The sequence below is a fragment of the Leucoraja erinacea genome, chromosome 21, assembly GCF_028641065.1.
Source record: "Leucoraja erinacea ecotype New England chromosome 21, Leri_hhj_1, whole genome shotgun sequence".
Taxonomy (NCBI): domain Eukaryota; kingdom Metazoa; phylum Chordata; class Chondrichthyes; order Rajiformes; family Rajidae; genus Leucoraja; species Leucoraja erinaceus.
Window position 1 is genome coordinate 36,330,106 of NC_073397.1, and position 20,697 is coordinate 36,350,802.

The window sequence follows — 20,697 nt, forward strand, 5'->3', positions numbered from 1 at the left end:
TCGTGCCATATGACTCCCATGACTGTGACCACTGGCAGAAGATGGACCCTTCTGAGATGTACTGCAGCTGTGCAGGGGCTTCTTTGATTTCGGAGGCAGTGTACCATCCTGCAGTTATGTCTGCCTGATTTCCCCTGACTGCAGAGTCCCCTAACTTTTGCTCTCTCTCCTCTACCACTGTACAGCTGAGTCACCTGCATTGCTTTTATTTTTACTTTGACTACATAACACTGAGGATACTCTGTCTAGCATTTTTGTTCTGCTAGAAAAAATCATTGTGGTTTCTGAACAATCCTTTCCCTTGTATAAATACTTTTTATTTTGGGAAGTTTAATCTCTGAATCTGCAAAAACGCGTGTTTTTTAGGGGTATAAACTTGATGGGCTGAAGGGCCTGTTTTCATGCTGCATCACTAAACTAACTTGCTTTTTTTCCCTTGATTAGTACAGGCGTCATAGGTTATGGGGAGGGGCAGGAGAATGGGGTTAGGAGGGAGGGATAGATCAGCCATGACTGAATGGCGAAGTAGACATGATGGGCCGAATGGCCTAATTCTGCTCCTATCACTTATGATCGTGTCTGGAATTCGTCAAGAGTGTTTGATTGCCCTATCTACCAAAATGAAACAATTAAATGCTTACTTGCAACAACAAGTAAGCAGCATATAAAGTAAGCAAATAAAAAACATTTCAATAAATTAAAAAAGAACACTATTAGTGCAAAACTAAACAAGGGCCTGTTTCCCTGCTGTATTTCAATTTCCAACCAACACTGTTCCACAATGGCAGCATACTCCCTCTCTCTGAGTTAGTACTTTTTGGATCCACTGCATTTTCCCTGAGACCATGGTTCGATGGTATTACACTCTCTTTGTATTACCAAAATTGCTCTACTTAAGTCTGTAGAAAGCTAGGAACTCAGCCTTCAGACTCTGAGTTAAAGCTTGAGCAAAGAAATAAATCTAAAGAAGGTACTTCTTGATACGGTGAAGGTGTCATGGGTTATGGGGAGAAGGCAGGAAAATGGGGTTGAGCGGGAAAGATAGATTGAATAGTGGAGTAGACTTAATGGCATGGCATAATTCTGCTCCTATTAGTTGGAGGGATCCTTTTAAATGTATGATGTGCAGCTGTTTTATCTTGCTTTGGTGGGCTTGATGCTTCTGCCATCGGTGGCCCCCATTCATTTGCTCTCACTTGGAATAGAAGGGCCAGTCTTGGCCAGTCCTCCCCTTTTCACACCCGTGTGGAGGTGGCAACTAAGCCTTGGATGGTACACTGCTAAATTTTAGCCTTGGATGGCACACTGCTAAATTTTAGCCCCATTCCTGGAAAGCCACCTGATGGCCTTCGATGGGTGGACAAGGCAGTGAGGCTTTTCAATGGTTTTAGAATGTCTCCGACAATGTATATGGAATCCAGTGACTGAGTGTAGTGACAGATGCAGCACCACCTGCCCTTTGTCAAGTCTGGAGCTTCTGCAAACACATTGCATAATAAGGACTTGTGACATTTGCGAATTTCCATCATCTGAAGGCAGGCAGGCAGAGTTTGTCTGGGGACAAATGACGCTATCTTTGACTCGAAAGCCTGGCCATTTAACATTTCTTATTGTTTATTACATCTTGCTTTCTCTCCCCTCTTGATTGTATTTTTACATAGTTCGTTTCCTGACTAGATTGGCTGTCCAGTAGAACTATAAGCTGATGTCTGCTTTGCAAATCCGTGAATTGGAAATATATTCTTTCATTTATTGGAAGATTTTTTGTTTCTCACACCAATGATTTTTTTTGTATCTCTTAATAGTCAAGTTCTTTGTTGACCCTAAACAAACGTGATAGAACTTGAGAGTGCTGGCATGAGTAAAATTCATTATAGTTTCTGATTATGATGGTGATGATATTTTCTTTTTAATATTTGTAAAGCTTTTTGTATATTTATTTAAAAACTAGGTTGGTTCCAATCTTATAGATTCCAAACTTTCTGATCGGGGTAAATCTGAACACTTCATTGAAAATACTTCCACATATCTGGCACAAAGCATATTTTAACATATTTTCAAAGAATAATATGCTGTCAACAATGTTTTATATTTAGACATTGAAGATGCATGCTTTATAATTGCATTGATTATCTAGTTTTCTATTTTTTTTTTCTTTCAACCCTCTCCCTGGTTGAAAACATAGATGGGTAACCTGTTTGCTGTCTATAACCTATAACTTGCCGAAAATCTTTAAAAAGCAATACGATTTGCTTACGTTTTTTATTATCTCTCTTTAAAGAGAATGCCCAGTATTCAATAGTTCTGGGATTTTTTTGGGATTGAAAGACTATACATTTGTTGATTGGTATAATGTAAATGTTTATCTTTTACAATTTAAATGTGGAAATGTTCACAGATTGTGTGAACCATGCATCTTTTTGCACAATATAACAAATACAAGTGCATTTCAATTTTAAATATTCGACACAGACAGAAAAGCTAAGTTCTGCATTTTTAGTCTGGTGTAATATTTGAGTTTTTTTGATTGTGTATCTGTTGTATTTACTCATTTTTATATCAGTAATTTGCACCTGACTTGACACATTTATTTTTCAGTGAATAACTAAACACTCTTTTGTTAATTCAGAAAGATGCATTATTATGGTCCAAGAACATGCCCATTGGTGATGAAGGTTATGACGATGGACCTGACTTGGAAAGTTGTGATTCTAATGAAGCCAGTACCACAGGCGAGGAAAATGATGGTAGGTCATGTCTAAGATTTCTCATTTCCTTATTACCTAAAAGAGGATCATGCAGCCCAGAATCTATGCCAGCTCTGAGCATATCCTTCATCTCAGTTATTTCTCCTTAACATATGTTGCTTACCATTAACGCTACCAACACCACCCCCCCCCCCCCCCCCCCCCCCCCCCCCTTCAAATTCTCCCAGGTACATAATCAGTGGACAGCTAATACTCAAACTACCAACCATCATGCCATTAGCATGTGAGAGGAAACCTGAGCATTTGGCGGATGCCCCTGCAGTCACACGAAAACATGCAGACTCCACACATACAGGATCAGGGGTCAGGATTGAACCTAGCTATGATTCAACTGCACTGCCACTATGCCACCCTGCACAGAATATCTGTTTAATATTATAAAGGGGGGCCGGGGGGGGGGAATCATCATGTCAGTTATTAAGTTGCGATTGAAGGCAATGATTGTGAAGTAGACACTGAGGAAATTGCTAATCACAATTTGTTGCAATAAAGGTGGAGGAAGATTTGTATGATCAGCCTTGCAGCAAAGTGGAAAACTTTGCAGAACGTACCTCGGTGACTGCCAATCACCCCCCCCTCCCCCCCACCCCCGGACACTTATTATTATTTATTCAAATCGTTGCTATGTCGCTCTTCCAGGGAGATGCTAAATGCATTTCGTTGTCTCTGTACTGTACACTGACAATGACAATTAAAATTGAATCTGAATCTGAGGTGGTCACCATTGCAACATTATAGGGGAAGATTGTTTGAGGAAAAAGGACAAAGTGCTGAAGTAACACTGTGGGTTCAGGCAGCATCTCTGGTGATGTATACACGGCGTTTCCTGTCAAGACTGTTTTTCAGACTGATTGTAGGGCGGGTCGGAGAAAGAAAGCTGGGAGAGAGGGAAAGCACTCTCCTCTTTTCCAGGTTATTTCTCCCCCCCACCCCCTCTACAATCAGTCCAAAGAAGGGTCATGACCCAAAACATTCAATTCAATTCAACTTTAATGTCATCACACAAATACAAGTATCAGTACAACGAAATGCAGTTTTGCGTCAGACCGTAGTAGTTGTACATAAAGAGGAAAAAACAAGAAAAAAAATAGAAAGAGAGAAGATACAGAATAATCAGGAAATACAGAATGATTAAACAAAGGGGGACGGAGGGACCAGAGAAGTCTATCGTCGGGACTCCGAGTTCAGCAGTGTGATTGTGTTGTTATAGAAGCTTTTCCTCATCCTGCTGGTACGTGACCTGAGGCTCCTGTACCGCCTCCCTGATGGGAGGAGGGCAAACAGTCCATGGTTGGGGTGTGAGGGGTCTTTGATGATCTTCCCAGCCCGTCTCAGACACCGTTTTCGGTGGAGGGCATCCATGGCAGGGAGCGGGGCGCCGATGATGTGCTGTGCGGTTTTCACCACCCGTTGTAGTGCTTTCCTGTCCGCAGCAGTGCAGCTGCTGTACCATATCGTGAAGCAGGTGGTCAGGATACTCTCTATGGTACAGCGGTAAAAGTTGGTCAGGATCTGGGGGGACAGGTGGGCTTTCTTGAGCCTCCTAAGGAAGTAAAGGCGCTGCTGTGCCTTTTTGATCAGCTTGGAGGTGTTGAGGGACCAGGACAAGTCCTCCGAGATATGTACTCCGAGGAATTTATAGCTGGAGACGCGCTCCACCTCAGTCCCGTTGATATGGATGGCGGTATGACTGCCTCCTCTGGTCTGCCTGAAGTCGACAATAATCTCCTTCGTCTTTTTGGAGTTGAGGATGAGGTTATTGTCGGCACACCAGGTGGTCAGGTGCTGGATCTCATCCCTGTAGGCTGACTCATCGTTGTCGCTGATCAGTCCTACTACCGTGGTATCGTCAGCAAACTTAATAATGGCGTTGGATCCGTACTTTGGGATGCAGTCGTGGGTGAAGAGGGAGTAGAGGAGAGGGCTGAGCACACAGCCCTGTGGCACTCCGGTGTTCAGTGTTATAGTGGAGGAGGTGAGGTTATTGACCCTAACAGACTGTGGTCTGTTAGATTCAGATTCAATTTTAATTGTCATTGTCAGTGTACAGTACAGAGACAACGAAATGCATTTAGCATCTCCCTTGAAGAGCGACATAGCAAACGATTTGAATAAAAAGAATAAATAATAAGTGTCCGGGGGGGGGGGGGTGATTGGCAGTCACCGAGGTACTTTTTTTAGTAGAGTGACAGTGGCCGGAAAGAAGCTGTTCCTCGACCTGCTGGTTCGGCAACGGAGAGACTTCCTTAGTGAGGAAGTCCAATGTCCAGTTGCAGAGGGAGGTGGAGATGCCAAGTCCACTGAGTTTGGTGATCAAGCTGGCTGGGATGACGGTGTTAAAGGCAGAGCTGAAATCAATGAACAGCAGCCTGATGTAGGAGTTGTTGTGGTCCAGGTGGGTCAGGGCAGAGTGTAGGGCCGCCGATATGGCGTCCTCTGTAGACCTGTTGGTCCAGTAGGCAAACTGATGGGGGTCCAGTGTGGGGGGGAGGCAGGCTTTGAGGTGAGCCAAGATCAGCCGCTCAAAGCACTTTGCAATGACAGGGGTGAGTGCCACTGGGCGGAAATCGTTGAGACTCCCTGTAGCTGACTGTTTGGGCACTGGCACGATGGTTGATGTCTTGAGGCAAGTGGGGACAACACCCTGGGCCAGTGAGAGATTGAAAATGTCGGTGAGGACTGGGGATAGTTGACCAGCACATGCCCTAAGCACCCGGCCAGGGATGCCATCGGGGCCGGCAGCTTTGCGCTCATTCACCTTGCTCAGTGCATCTTGTACAGCAGAGGTGGAGAGGCTGAGAGGTTGTTCATTCGGGGGTGGAGCAACTTTAATGGCTGGGGTTTTGTTGTCTCGGTCAAAGCGAGCATAGAAGTGGTTTAGCTCATCAGGCAGGGTGTCGTTGTCTGGGGGAGGGGTGTTAACTTTCTGATAATCAAACATTACCTACTCGTCCACAGACCATAGTCTATCTGCATTGATGGAAATGTGTCATCCTCGATAACAATCAGCACGGGAGCTCCTCAAAGCTGCGTGCTCAGCCCCTTGCTGTACTCGCTCTATACTCATGACTGCGTAGCCAGACATAGTGCGAACTCTATCATCAAATTCGCCGACGAAACCACTGTCGTGGGACGAATCACTGATGGTGACGAGTCAGAGTATAGAAGTGAGATCGACCGATTGACCAAATGGTGCCAGCACAACAGCCTGGCTCTCAACACCAGCAAAACCAAGGAACTGATTGTGGACTTTGGAAGGGGTAGGATAGGCACTCACAATCCCGTTTATATCAATGGTGATGGTGGAAAGGGTCAAGAACGTCAAATTCTTGGGCGTGCATATTTCTGAAGATCTTCCACTGATGCAATTATAAAGAAAGCACATCAGCGCCTCTACTTCCTGAGAAGATTGCGAAGAGTCGGTAGGTCAAGGAGGACTCTCGAACTTCTACAGATGCACAGCAGAGAGCATACTGACTGGTTACATCGTGTCTTGGTTCGGCAACTTGAACGTCCAGGAGCGGAAAAGAATACAAAAAGTTGTGACCACTGCCCAGTCCATCATCGGCTCTGACCTCCCCACCATCGAAGGGATCTATCGCAGTCGCTGCCTCAAAAAGGCTGCCAGCATCATCAAAGACCCACACCATCCTGGCCACGCACTCATCTCTCCGTTGCCATTAGGTAGAAGGTACAGAAGCCTGAAATCTGGTACATCCAGGTTCAGGAACAGCTTCTTCCCCACAGCCATCAGGCCATTAAACACAACATCAAACAAACTCTGAACCATAACAGCCCATTGCACTTTATCTGTTTATTTATGTGTATATATATGGTCTATGGTATATAGACACACTGATCTGTTCTGTATTATGCTTACAATATTCTGTCGTGCCGCAGCAAGCAAGAATTTCATTGTCCTATCTGGGACACATGTCAATAAACTCTCTTGACTTGACTTCTCCAGGGAAACTGCCTGACCCGCTGAGTTACCCCAACACTTTGTGTCCTTTTTATGTAAACCAGCATCTGCAGTTCCTTCTTTCTACAGGATTGTTTGAGGTGTGTTTATAACTTGGTTTGTATCATTTGAACCATACATTATCAATTGATTCCACAGTTGAATTGTAGAATGAGTATTTGAAAAGAAAAAATACTTTTATTCCAAGGGCAAAATGCATTGTGCATTTCTAAAGGCCTCCTGGCTCCACAGTAAAGTTTGAGATTTTGCAATAAAAATGTCTTTCAATTCACAGTTCATTAATTTTAATGTAACAAAAATTAAGGTAAGCTAAAATGTTGCTTTGAACCTCATCAAATTAATTATTTAAATGTATCTGCACCAATGAATGCTGGTTGTAGTATTGGTGAAACGCAGCACAGTTAAATAAAGGGAATCATTCTAAACATCCTCTTCTTTACTCTCTAAAATTAGCCTCACCAGTGTCTGATGAGAGTTCCTCCAATGCGTCATGTTCCACTGAGACTCAAGGAAAACAGGTGTCTCCTGGCAAGCAGAACAGCAACAAATCGACCCAACAGGTAATTGAAGTCTTCTAATGAATTTCCACTACAGTACAAAAACACATTCTTGCCCCCCCTCCCCAATCAATTTTAGAATTGAAGAGCCTGAAGTCTGAGACGCATATTTGTATACCACAGTGCAAAATACATGAGTTCATAAAAATGTTTAGAAATGTTAGCTCTCATTGAGCCCTGATTGCTGTAAGAAAGCTTTGTATGGCTTTCTGGTTCCCGCCCCAGAGCTGTGTTGCTTAGCAGCACTACCTTTTAACATTATTATTGGTGATTGTTGCACAGCTATGCTAGATCTGAAAGGGCAGTGATTTACTGAAGAGTTGGAATGTTTTAGCATCTAATTTTGGAAACCAGTGATTTGTTTTCCATAACGTAAAACAGCCAAAGTATGGATGCTTTTTATCTGTTTTATGTGGATCTCTTAATTCTTCGAGTATATTTACCATATATATCTTTGTACAGGTGGTCCATCATCCACATCAATATGTGTGAAAAAAAATAATCAAACATTATTTGAAATTCAGTTTCTCACCCACCAACATCAGATGACTGTTTGTGTGTTAAATAGTTTACAGGTTTTGATTATTGTGAGCTTTTTTGAATTCATTTCCTCAATACAAGTGTTCCTGACATGTATTGACTGTTCCTTAAGACTAGGAAAGCTTGTCTTAAACCACTTGATGTGCATTCCACGAGTATGCTTGCAGAATGTTGTTAAATTGGATATGGTAGGAATCAGATTGAGTAGATATTTTTAAAGCAAAATGTATTAAAATATCTATCGTTGCTTCAGTGTGCAGTAAGCTCGTAAATACACATTTCCAAGACGTTGTTCTGCTATTGTCATTCCTGGTACACAAATTAGTTGTGGAATGGTTAAGAAATATCTACTGTATATTAGCTGCGCTGGCCTTGGACATCGAATTTGCAAATAAATATAAAAGGTTATTCAGTGGAGCAGTTTAGGTATTATGAGTGTTAGTAATTTTAATGCAAAATGAGTAATGACAATACATTTTGCAAAAATTAGCAATTGAACTGTCAAGGTTTTCATAGTCTAAAGCTATATTTAGATATTTTAACGGTATCTTACAAAAGGTTTGCCAGGTAAAGTGGTCTGTCTTTTAAATGATGGGTTAGAGAGGCCGTGGTAGTTCCTGTTCATCGGTTTTCCTGTTAAGATACATTTTTTACAATTGGTGCAGAAAAATTTGTTTGAGTTCCCTGATGCAAGTGGAGTGAAGCTCGGCATATGCTGTACAAGTAAAATAAATGTCCATGTATACAATTTGTTATTGTAGTGTAGATCAATAATCTGGATTGGTATGTCCCATATCTGTGTTCTGTTTGGCCGAGTGTTTGTCCAGTTGATGATGAGATGTCCAGATATCCATGCCTGACAGTAATCGGTTGAGTTTGCTGTTGTGAAGGTCATAAGTGATAGGAGAATTAGGCCATTCACCCCATCAAGTCTACACCGCCATTCAATCATGTCTGATCTATCTCTCCTCCCTAACCCTTCTTCTGCCTTCTCCCCATAACCATTGACACCCGTACTAATCAAGTATCTATCTTTGCCTTAAAAATACCCGATGACTTGGCCTCCACAGCCTTCTGTGGCAAAAAATTCCACAGATTCATCACCCTCTGACTAAGAAAATTCCTCCTCATTTCCTTCTTAAAGGAACATCCTTTAGTTCTGAGGCTGTGACCTCTGGTCCTAGACTCTCCCATTAGTGGAAGGCTTGAATGTTTTCATAGTTCTTTCTCGGCTCTCATCTAAATACAAAATTTTGCAACCTCGCTTTTGAAGCAAACACTGCTACAGATATTCTAGAAGAATTATTAATAGTATGTAACAGTTACTGTCGTAGACTAGTTGCTATAAATTCTATGTGACGTTAAATTTGACATCTGAAGGTTTGAACTAATCTAGCGAACAGGAGTTCTAGTTTGAGAATACGAATTTGTGATTTTGTAATGACGTAAGCCTGTGAATAAAAAGCTGGTGTGTCCAAATCGAAGAGTTTTTGTTGTTGTAAGAAATCCTCAATTAGTTTACTAAATGAAAAGGCTACACTGAAATCAAGCGAGCTTCCTTGTGCAGTCCAGTCAGTATACGGTTCTTATCCCTCACTAAAGTGGTTCTTGTGATGTGAAATTGAATTCTCCCCTCAAGTCGATCAATTCTATCAGCAGTTGTTCTTGGGTAATGAAAAGTCAGATGTATAATAACATCTACCCATGCAAGCGGTGTCTCTCAACCCAAGATTTGCCATTTTAAAGAAAAGGCCACATGGTGAGTCTGCAGGCTCTGTGACTGGAGCTCCCAGGTCGATTCTGGTTCGAGGCCGCCGGCTCCACGATGTTAGGCATAAACGACAACGGAGACTCGACAAGGAAAAAGTCGGGTCCCCGTACAGGGAAGCGATTAAAAAGTTTCCCCCACCCCCCACATATACATAGTTAAAAATAATATAGAAACTAAAACCAAGACATTCACTTAACAGGACAAAAATAAAAAAAAGACAGACGGACTGCAGAGGCCGTTGCTGACTGGCGCCACCATCTTGTTGTAACTAAGATACAATCTAATACCACCTGTCTGCATTTTGTCCATGTCCCTCCAAACCGGTCCTAGCCATGTATCTGTAACTTTCTTAAACGTTCGGATAGCCCCAGCCTTTTCTACCCCTTCTGTATTGATTATAGAGTATTGATATTTTACATGGTGCTAGGTAATGTTGGTTAGTATATTTTTAAAAAATTAATTAAAACAGAATAAAATCCATTATAATATTCAATAACTAAATAACTAACTCAAATATATAAATTATAATATCGAATGAGGGAAACTGCAGCTGAGTGAATTTACTAATTGAGATTTGCTGGGGTAGCAGGACTGATGATGGTTGTCACTGCAACACACGAGAGTCCGTGCAGACAGTGAGGTTCCCACCAACCACAAAGGAGATGTTGCTACTTGAAACTCAAAATTTGGCTCAAAATCCAATCTGCAAACATTACAAAGCGTTAGACAGGGATAGAGTTATCTATCCTGTTTTATTTGGAATGCAGTCACGTGCCTTCAGTTCAGCAGGTGTTGTTCTTGCAGTTTGTGTGCGGCCTCACTTGGGCACGAGAGGAGGCAGGTCTGTATGTGAATAGGAAGGGGGATTGAAGTGGTTTGCAACCGGGGGCTCCAGCTAGCTCAGGCACACAGGGCAGCGAAGCAGTCACTCTGTCTATGCTTGGTCCCACTGATATAAAATAGGCCACATCGATAGTACCAAATACAATAGATCAGATTAAAGGAACTTGCAGGATGGGGAGGTCTGTCTGATCATAGCCTTCTAATAGGGGGACCATTCCCACAGGTGAGTGGGGGCAGTAACAATGTGTACACCTCTAGATCGCCAGTTCATCTGCCCCCAGTCCAATGTTCCCATTTATCCATCACCTCTCCCCCTGGTTCCACATTTCACTCTTATCTTCCTTCCTTATCAGACCCCGTCATCTGTAACACTTTGTTTTTTCCACTTGTCTCCACCAGCCTTTGTGTCTATCTCCACTCTTGTCTTCCCAACCTGACTCATCTGCCAAGCCGCCCCCTCCAGGAAATGGAATTGCAATAAGAATAATTGGACTTTTACAATGTTAGTTGTGTGTTTTTGTGACAGGACCCAGAATAGCCGCGACACATGAGAAAACAATCGTGCAAAAATGAAAAGCTTGTATCAAAAATAATGCCGCAATCCTGTGGGATCGTGCTTGATCTTTGCACTGACAGGAGGAATCAAATTGTCAGAAGTAGTTTGGAGGATGAGTTTGTAGAAGGCATTCAAGTCAGTGTTCTTGATAAATGCTTAGCAAAACTAACAAGGGAAAAGGCCATCTTAGAGGTGAAGTTGTATAATGGTTCATTAATTATCTTCTAGTTAGAGATTCTCTGGGGAGAACGTTGTTTGTGCATTACAATTTTGTATGCCGTTCAGGAGAGACGCCATTCAGTCAATAGCTGGAATCTTAAATGTAAAGCCAGTTATGTATGAATGAAGGGTGCACTGGCGAAAGTAGGAAATAAAATAAAATGCTTGCTCGTAGATAAATAATGGTACTATTTTAAAACAACTGTCAACGCATGTACATTGAGTCATAAATACTGCATGAGCAAAGTGGTCCATTTGTATCTCGCCAAGGCGGTGAGCACTCGTATTGAATTGAAAGTAGCTTCTCATGTTGCCAAGAAGAGAGAGCATGGGGATTGAGAAGTTTTGGAAATTGCAACAAAATGAAGGGGGAAAAATGGAGGAAAATACTAGCTTGGCATTGTATTGGCACAAATATGAGATAAACTGCCAGGGAAAGTGGTTGTGGCAGGTACAATAAGAACAACATTTAAGGGTCATTTGGGCAGATTTATGGATAGAAAGGTGTTTAAGGAGGAACTGCAGATGCTGCAAAATCGAAGGTAGACAAAAATGCTGGAGAAACTCAGTGGGCGCAGCAGCATCAGCAGCTGAGTTTTTCCAGCATTTTTGTCTACCTATGGATAGAAAGGGTTTGGAGGGATGTGGGTCAAATGCAGGTAAATGGGACTTGGGTGGATGGACATCTTGGTCTGCAACGACAAGTTGGGCCAAAGAGCTTGATTCCATGTTGTGTGAGATGTGCAAAGAAATAGGAAAATAAAAATGTAAGAGCTTGTGCAAGAATGTTGCTCCCATGGAGACAATGATAGGGGAGATGATAATGACAAATAAATGTCTGAGGCATGAGATCATACTTTGCTGCAGAAGACAGAATTGCAGCAAAAAAATAAAAGGCAAGTTTAAAACTCTTCTGCTGAAGCGGCGAGAATAACAGGGTGTTAATGTCTTGGGAAAGGAGGTGGTCGTTTAGGACTGAGTAATGTCTGTTCAAATGGCTCCAATTCTTGAGAATTTTCATTGGGCATATCCAAGGCTGAGACATGATGCAAGGGAGAATAAATAATTATTAGAATTGGACAAGACAGTGGATTTGGGAATGGTGAAGCATGCTAAGGGTCTTTGTCTTGCCTTCTTGCAAGGGGAGACCTAACGAAGTGTTAAAATATTAACAAATTTGAAGTGGGAAATAATGAAATGTTATTTTCTGTAGTGTTCATTCAGCAGAAGGGGCCATAAAAGGATTCAAAGAATTACCATGCAGTGAGAAGCTGATTGCTGAAATCAACTCCTTCCATCCATAGTTTTGTTTTCTACCACTAAATACTTGGGTGTGAAGTATTAACTAATGCAAAGAATCAGCAGCCAACTTGTAGGAATAACCGGTTGTGGCAAAATCTTTGTGTAAACATTTTTTTTAAAAGCATAAGTATTTAGTCCCTGTGGCTGCTCCATCATTAATAACATCATTGCTGATCTGTTACCTCTGCACCACGTTGTTGCGCTAATTCCATGTCCCTTGATTCCATCGAAAAATCTGCTGACTTTTAGTGCTTTAATATCCTACTCTTGCAAGTCTTGTTGAACACTATCAAATCTTTCCTCCATCTTTAATATTGTTCCAAAATAAACACTTGCCCCCCCCCATGAGAACTTTTCATTTAGAATAGTTGATGCAAATGAGTTTTTGTTAAAGCAGAAACTTGTTCAACTTTTTGAGCAAAGTGCCTATTTTTTTCTAAATGTCTATTCTGAATAAGTTTTATGTTGCTATTAATTTGGTGTCATTGTTGTCTTAAAGCTAAACTTTGCGAGCAGCACATTTGCAGGCAGTGCCATGGAAAGTGAAAGTTCCCTTTACATCGTCTTACTTGGAAGGAATTGCTCTCATTCTCCAAGATCCTTGACAATTGTTTTTTTTGTGTATGTCACTGGGTATCCATCATGCTTGTACTCCAATACCAGCAGAACAAAGCTAATGGGGAAAAAGTGTAGGAAGGAACTGCAGATGCTGGTTTACACCAAAGATAGACACAAAATGCTGGAGTAATTCAGCGGGTCAGGCAGCATCTCTGGAGAAAAGGAATAGGTGAAGCTTCGGGTCGAGATCTTTCTTCAGACAGGGTCTATCTCTGATGGGGGAAAAGACTGATTCTAGAAAAACTTGTAAGCACAGAAGGTATTTGAAAACAGTGGTTTAAGAAAGAACTGCCGATGCTGGAAAAATCAATGGTAGACAAAAATGCTGGAGAAACTCAGCGGGTGAGGCAGCATCTATGGAGCGAAGGAATAGGTGAACCCTTCTTCAGACTGCTGTGGATGTGGGGGGAGGGGGTCGGGAAGAAGAAAGGAAGAGGCGGAAACAGTAGGCTGTTGGGGAGCTGGGGAGGGGAAGGAGGGAGAAAGCAAGGACTACCTGAAATTGGAGAAGTCATTGTTCATTTTGAAAGTGGTTGTTCATTTTGGTAGATATCCAGATTGCTTGTCATCTTGAAGTTGCATCACCGTGTGCTATAGACCTTGTTGAACCTTTGCATTTAATGGTTCTGTTGACTTCTATATGTGATCATGGAAGGTTTATGGCCCAAGTATTCATTCATTAATTTATTTATTCATTCATTCTGTTGGGCAAAACAAATTTTTCCAAAGAAATAAGGTTTTGCTACTTTTTGTTCTCAGCAATTTTGTCCAAGATAACAAATACAAAATATAACTGCAGAATGGTGCATGTGGTTGAGCTCTGAGATATCCAAATGTGAGTTGGATATAGTCTCGTGTGACAGTGCTGTGACATGGAATCTTGATTCGCCCAAACATTTGATTGGGAAATATAAAATGCCTGGTTGATTTTAGTGTTGAACTTTGTGACTGTAAATTCCAATTAGGCAATTGTGATTTTAATATGAACACTGGATCTGGTAATAGTTATTGTCAGGCCTGAAACTATATGAAATAGATACAGAAGTGGCAGACAAGGACAGATTTGCTCCATTGAACTGAGGTAAAATCTGATGCAGCCGTTGATGATAAGCGTGTAGTCTAAATAAACCTGCTGAATCTAATTATACAACTTTGATTAATGTTTGGCTTATTTGCATTTTTATTCTCTAAGTCAGCAGCACATCTTGACTTCAAGGCCAAGATCACGTGGGTATGCTCGCTCCTAATTGACCATTAAGTGTAGCCTGCAAATTGACTCCTATGTTTCTCCACATTTTCACAGCAATATTTCAGTGACATTTTAGTTCTGAAGAACTTTGAAACTTTCCCAGATTGTGAAATGTAAGGTGTATGTAATGGAGTTTTTTGGCTTTATCTAAATCCTTGTGTCATCACATGCAACAGCCTGTGAAGCAGCAACCAAAAAAGAAGATTGGAGTTCCAGTGATGATGAGCAAATCCATTCCAAGAGTTGTCCTGACTCCATTGAAAGTTAATGGAGAGCACGTGGAATCTGCTTCAGGTGAGATGAAGACCATGCACACAATTATTTCACCCGGAAAATCATTTGGGCTGTATAGGTTTTGCATCCTCTCCCAATTTGGGGGTTGAGGTTACTCAGTTTATAGAGCCGATTGCAAATCCAGTGAGGCAACTAAGAATGAGGAGGATCCGCAGCATTTGCAGTACAATTTTATTTTACCTGTTCCTTGTCCTGTTTCCTAGATTCTGGTACATTGGGCCTCATTGGCATGATTACCTGAGAGAAGTCAAAGTATATCACTGGCACAAACAACCTGGACGGGGCACTTTAAAAACACCAGCACCCTACCCTAGCTATACAAAAAGTGAATTAGGACATGCAAAAATAAAGGATTGCCATGAAAGTACAATTGGTGCCTTTACACAAAAATCTAAAGTTGCGCTCTGTAATGCTTTTATTTATTTGTCCATGTGCTGTATTTATCTTCTGGAAAAAAAACGCATACACACATACAGTGCAGTGGGCTTTCTTTTACATTGGCAATTTCCATTTCCGTGATGCATTCTTGAAAGTTTAAATAATGAAATTCTTTCCAGGATTTTTTTTAGCATTTTAATAAGTCTGTATCCACTCACATTTAATCTGAAGCTTTCAATGGTGTTTAAATGTTGATAAAGTTGCTGCCTGGTCTAATTCCCAGCTACATAACCCACAAACATGCACGTGGATTGCAAACTGTCTTTCTTGGTCAAATATGTTGAGTAAGCTGGGGTTTGTTTTCAGTGTTCACAGCCAAGCACACAGATGGTGAATCGAGCAGTACATCCAATGGTAGTTCCTGCACAGTTACCTCTGGCAGCACTCAGTACAACAGAACAGAAATGAACAAACTTCAGTGCAGGCCAAGCCTGAATCGGAAGCCTGGACAACACTTCAGAGCCCTGAGAAGGTCAAACACAGGTAGGGAGTACATTTTATTTTATCTTCTGCAGAATGTATTTTTGTATCAGTGTGTGGAAAATTGTGTCCAACGACTGCTAGAAAGTGCTGCACAAAATACATCAACACCAGCTGAATATGAAATTGCTTTTTTCCTTTGTGATCATTAATGATAAGAGTAGAATTAGGCCATCCGGTCCATCAAATCTACTCAGCCATTGGTTGATCTATCTCTCCCTCCTAACCCCATTCTCCTGCCTTCTCATAACCTCTGACACTTGTACTAATCAAGAATCTATCTCTGCCTTAAATATATCCACTGTCTTGGCCTCCACAGCCTTCTGTGGCAAAGAATTTCACAGATTCACCACTGTTTGACTAACACAATTCCTCCACATTTCCTTCCTATAAGAATATCCTTTAATTTTGAGGCTGTGACCTCTAGTTCTAGACTCCCCCACTAGTGAAAACAACCTAACCACAGTCACTCTATCCAAGCCTTTCACTATTCTATACATTTCAATGAGGTCCCCCCCTCGTGCTTCTAAATTCCAGCGAATTTAGGCCCAGTGCCGTCAAACCATATGTTAACTTACTCATTCTTAGGATCGTTCTTGTAAACCCCCTATGGACCCTCTCCAGTGCCAGCACATCCTTCCGTAGATATGATGCCCAGAATTGCTCACAATATTCGAAATGCGGCCCGACCAGTGCCTTGTCGAGCCTCAGCATTACATCCCTGTTTTTGTACACAAGCCCTCTAGAGATAAATGCTAGCTAGTGATGAATGCATCTCAGATAGACACAAAATGCTGGAGTAACTCAGCGGGACAGGCAGCATCACTGGAGAGAAGGAATGGGTGACGATTCGGGTCGAGACCCTTCTTCAGACTGATGTCAGGGGAGTGGGTGGGACAGAGATAGAGTGTAGTCGGAGACAGTAAGATGTAGGAGAACTGGGAAGGTGGAGGAGATGGAAAGCAAGGGCTATTTGAAGTTAGAGAAGTCAGTGTTCATACCACTACCCAAGCTATCCAAGCGAAATATAAGGTGCTGTTCCTCCAATTTGCCCTCGGCCTTGATATTCTTAGAGCAGCTAGAACTGGAGCCTACCAGGGAGAAGGCAATTTTGGATTTAGTGTTATGTAATGAACCTGATTTGATAAGGGAACCCGAGGTAAAGGAGCCGTTAGGAGGTAGTGACCATAATAATATGATAAGTTTTAATCTACAATTTAAGAGGGAAAAGGGAAAATCGAATAAAGGGGATTATGGAGCCATGAGGGAGGAGCTGGTCAAAGTTGACTGGAAAGATACCCTAGCAGGGATGACAGTGGTACAACAATGGCAGGTATTCCTGGGAATAATACAGAAGGTGTATTAAAGAGGAAGAAAGATTCCAAGGGGAATAAGGGGCGACCGTGTCTGACAAGGGATGTCAGGGACAGTATAAAAATAAAAGAGAAGTATAACGTAGCAAGGATGAGTGGGTAGCCAGGGGATTGGGAAACTTTTAAAGAGCAACAGAAGATAACTGAAAAGGCAATACGGGGAGAAAAGATGAGGTACGAAGGTAAAGGACAATAGTAAAAGCTTCTTTAGGTATGCGAAGAGGAAAAAAATAGTTACGACCAAAAGTTGAACCCTTGAAGACTGAAGCAGGTGAATTTATTATGGGGAACAAGGAAATGGCATATGAGTTGAACAGGTACTTTGCATCCGTCTTCACTAAGGAAGACACAAACCTGATGCACTAGTGACCAGAGGATCTGGGGTGACGGAGGAGCTGAAGGAAATCCACATTAGGCAGGAAATGGTGTTGGGTAAACTGATGGGACTGAAGGCTGATAAATCCCCAGGGCCTGATGGTCTGCATCCCAGGGTACTTAAGGAAGTGACTCTAGAAATTGGGGACGCATTTGTGATCATTTTCCAATGTTCTATAGATTCAGGATCAGTTCCTGTGGATTGGAAATAAGGGGTTACCCATTTAGAACGGAGATGAGAAAAAACCTTTTTACACAGAGAGTTGTGAATCTGTGGAATTCTCTGCTTCAGAAGGCAGTGGAGTCCAATTCTCTGGATGCTTTCAAGAGAGAGTTAGATAGAGCTCTTAAAGATAGCGGAGTCAGGGGATATGGGGAGAAGGCAGGAACGGGGTACTGATTGTGGATGATCAGCCATGATCACAGTGAATAGCAGTGCTGACGCGGACTGAAAGGCCTACTCCTGCACATATTATCCATTGCCTCACTCTGACAATGGAGGAGGCCCAGGACAAAGGTCAGATTGGGAATGGAAGGGGAGAGTTAAAGTGCTGAGCAACCGGGAGATCAGGTAGGTTAAGGCGGACTGAGCGGAGGAGTTCAGCGAAACAATTGCCGAGCGTGCATTTGGTCTTGCTGATGAATGTGTCTCGCACTATATAAGAACTTTTGAGAGTTACTTGGACTTGGCTGGGGTAGAGAGCTATCAATTAAATCTTCATTCTTTCCAGTAATATCTATGCACTTTATTGTAGAAACTCCTATTTAGTGAAATTGCTGCTTAATACATTCTAAGAGAAAGAAGATTGTGTGCATAAAAAAAGACATTGGTGCAAAAACATTGGAAGAAAATAACTAGCCGATAGCACCGTAGGTCCGTAGTGTTCTGTTGTTGAGGTATGATTCGTGATGTGTAGGTTGGTTCTTGAAGCTGATAGTTGCAGCTGTTCCTGAACCTGGTGGTGTGGGACTTCAAGCCTTAGTATCTCCTGCCCAATGGTAGCAATGAGAAGAGGGCATAGCCTGGATCAAAGAATCTTTGGCCTGGATGGTGTGGACCCGTAGTAATAGATGCTGCCCTCTTGAGGCAGCGCCTCGTATAAATGCTTTTGATGGAGGGGCGGGCTGTGCCTGTGATGAACCGGGCTGAGTCCACCCCTCTCTGCAGCCTTGTGTGTTTATTTAATTCATTCATGAAACCAGTATTTCTGATAAGCATCATTTATAGTTTGAAATGTCCTTTATTTTTTTTTCCACTCATTATGTGCAACTGTTTAATTGGTTTCAGAGTTGCTTCAGATAATTTTGATGGTCTAGAACCAAATAACCTTGATTCTTTCGTTTGAAAACAATGGATTTTATATGATTTGTCTGCTCCACAATAGGTTGCATTATGAAGCATTTAAAATCCTCAAGTTTGTTTTTCACATCACACATTTTTCATACTTTTCATGCAGAATGCAAGCTGGGATAAAGCAGATTCAGTGAATGGATGGATTTTTAATGAACTGCTTACTGGCGTGAGATGGTGATACAACTGAGTGGAGGTCTGATTTGTAAAATGGTAGTTCACCACAAACGCTGTTTGTATTCAGGTTGACACACCTTGAGCCGGCTGGTGGATTAAAAGGTGTCTGGAAGCAGGTGTCCCTTCAGAAATACTGGCTGGCTTTTGTGAAAGGAAAAAAAGTCAAATCCTACCAAGAGCATAGTTTTAAATAAAACTACCATTCCTCATTTGATTTTACAGACATTTGTTGTTCAGTCGGGTGTATTAAGTCGCCTTGTGCCATTTTGTTCAAGCAGGACAAATGAAGCGAAACCGAGGGGAAGAGATTGACGTGGAGACTCCTGGATCCATTCTGGTTAATACAAACCTGCGGGCTCTGATCAACTCCCGAACCTTTGCTTCCTTGCCACTGCACTTCCAGCAGCAGCTGCTCTTTCTCTTGCCAGAGGTGGACAGGCAGGTATGCTTGATAATTAATGTTATGTCTTTTTTATGTTTATTCTTTTTCAATAAAAAGGAAATAGAAACATAGAAAATAGGTGCAGTTGGAGGCCATTCGGCCCTTCGAGCCAGCACCGCCATTCATTGTGATCGTGGCTGATCGTCCCCCATCAATAACCTGTGCCTGCCTTCTCCCCATATCCCTTGACTCCACTAGCCCCTAGAGCTCTATCTAACTCTCTCTTAAATCCATCCAATGATTTGGCCTCCACTGCCCTCTGTGGCAGGGAATTCCATAAATTCACAACTCTCTGGGTGATAAGATTTTTCTCATCTCAGTCTTAAATGACCTCCCCTTTATTCTAAGAGATAGTACAGACCCTTTCCGAGAACTATGTACTTGTGGCCCTAGGTGTCTCGGTTCAACTGTAGGGACCTGCCATTCACTGTGTACATCCTACTTTGGCTTTAAGTTCCCAATATGTATCCACTGATCCAAACTATGCATCCCTCATGGACTCACACCCATCACCAGCCAACAGTCAGCCTATCAGGGAACCTCCTTGCCCGAGGATCATCTGTTGCCAGCCTAATTTGTCTTTATCTTTGCTTTCAGTTTATCTCCCTGCTGCAATCAGTCTGAAGAAAGGTCTCTCCCCGATACGTCACCTGTCCATTTTCTCCAGAGATGCTGCGTTTAGTATCTACATTTGGTATAAACCAGCATCTGCGATTCTTTGTGTAGGAAGGAACTGCGGGTGCTGGTTTAAACCGAAGATAGACACAAAATGCCGGAGTAATTCAGCGGGACAGGCAGCATCACCGGAGAAAAAGAATGGGTGATGTTTCGTATCGAGACCCTTCTTCAGACTAACCAGGGTAGAGAGAAACGATCGATGTAGAGAGATGGAGAGAACTGGAACCTGGTGCGAGTGGGTGGGGGAGGGATGGAGAGGTATTAGATAGCTAACTAAGACTAATGTATAACATTAATATCCCTTAATAATTCACTCTAGAAGCTCATTCACATATAAAAAGGCTCATGTATTTTACAGCTTTGCATCGTCTAACCTTTCCAGGAAAGATCAAGTGAAATATCTTGTGTCAAAATATTGCATCTGCTCTGGCCATACAATAATTCCTCTGGCTTCACAAAAACACCTTATGAGACCGAGTTAAATAATGTGAAAAGATGTGGGTGGGGGATCTCTCTGGATTTCTTTGTGTGTACTCACAGTTGGTTGCATGGGTTAAAAACCTGTTCACTGTATTTTCTCAGTGAATAGAATGAGTAGAAAGAGCATAGAACACAAAACTGCAACCGGCCCACAATGTCCGTGCCGAACAAGATGCAAAGTTAAATTAATCTCATCTGTCTGCG

The 20,697-nt window shown here is 42.1% G+C and overlaps 1 protein-coding gene across 1 annotated transcript in view; it reads left to right on the plus strand.

Annotated features, from left to right (window-relative positions):
- Window positions 1-20,697, plus strand: part of LOC129707568 (polycomb group protein ASXL1-like) — a 77,275-nt gene that overhangs the window by 42,105 nt on the left and 14,473 nt on the right. The window contains exons 4-8 of the mRNA XM_055652717.1: window positions 2,630-2,747; window positions 7,204-7,310; window positions 14,582-14,699; window positions 15,444-15,620; window positions 19,169-19,335. Of these exons, the coding sequence (XP_055508692.1) occupies window positions 2,630-2,747; window positions 7,204-7,310; window positions 14,582-14,699; window positions 15,444-15,620; window positions 19,169-19,335 (687 nt within the window). The remainder of the gene's footprint in view (window positions 1-2,629; window positions 2,748-7,203; window positions 7,311-14,581; window positions 14,700-15,443; window positions 15,621-19,168; window positions 19,336-20,697) is intronic.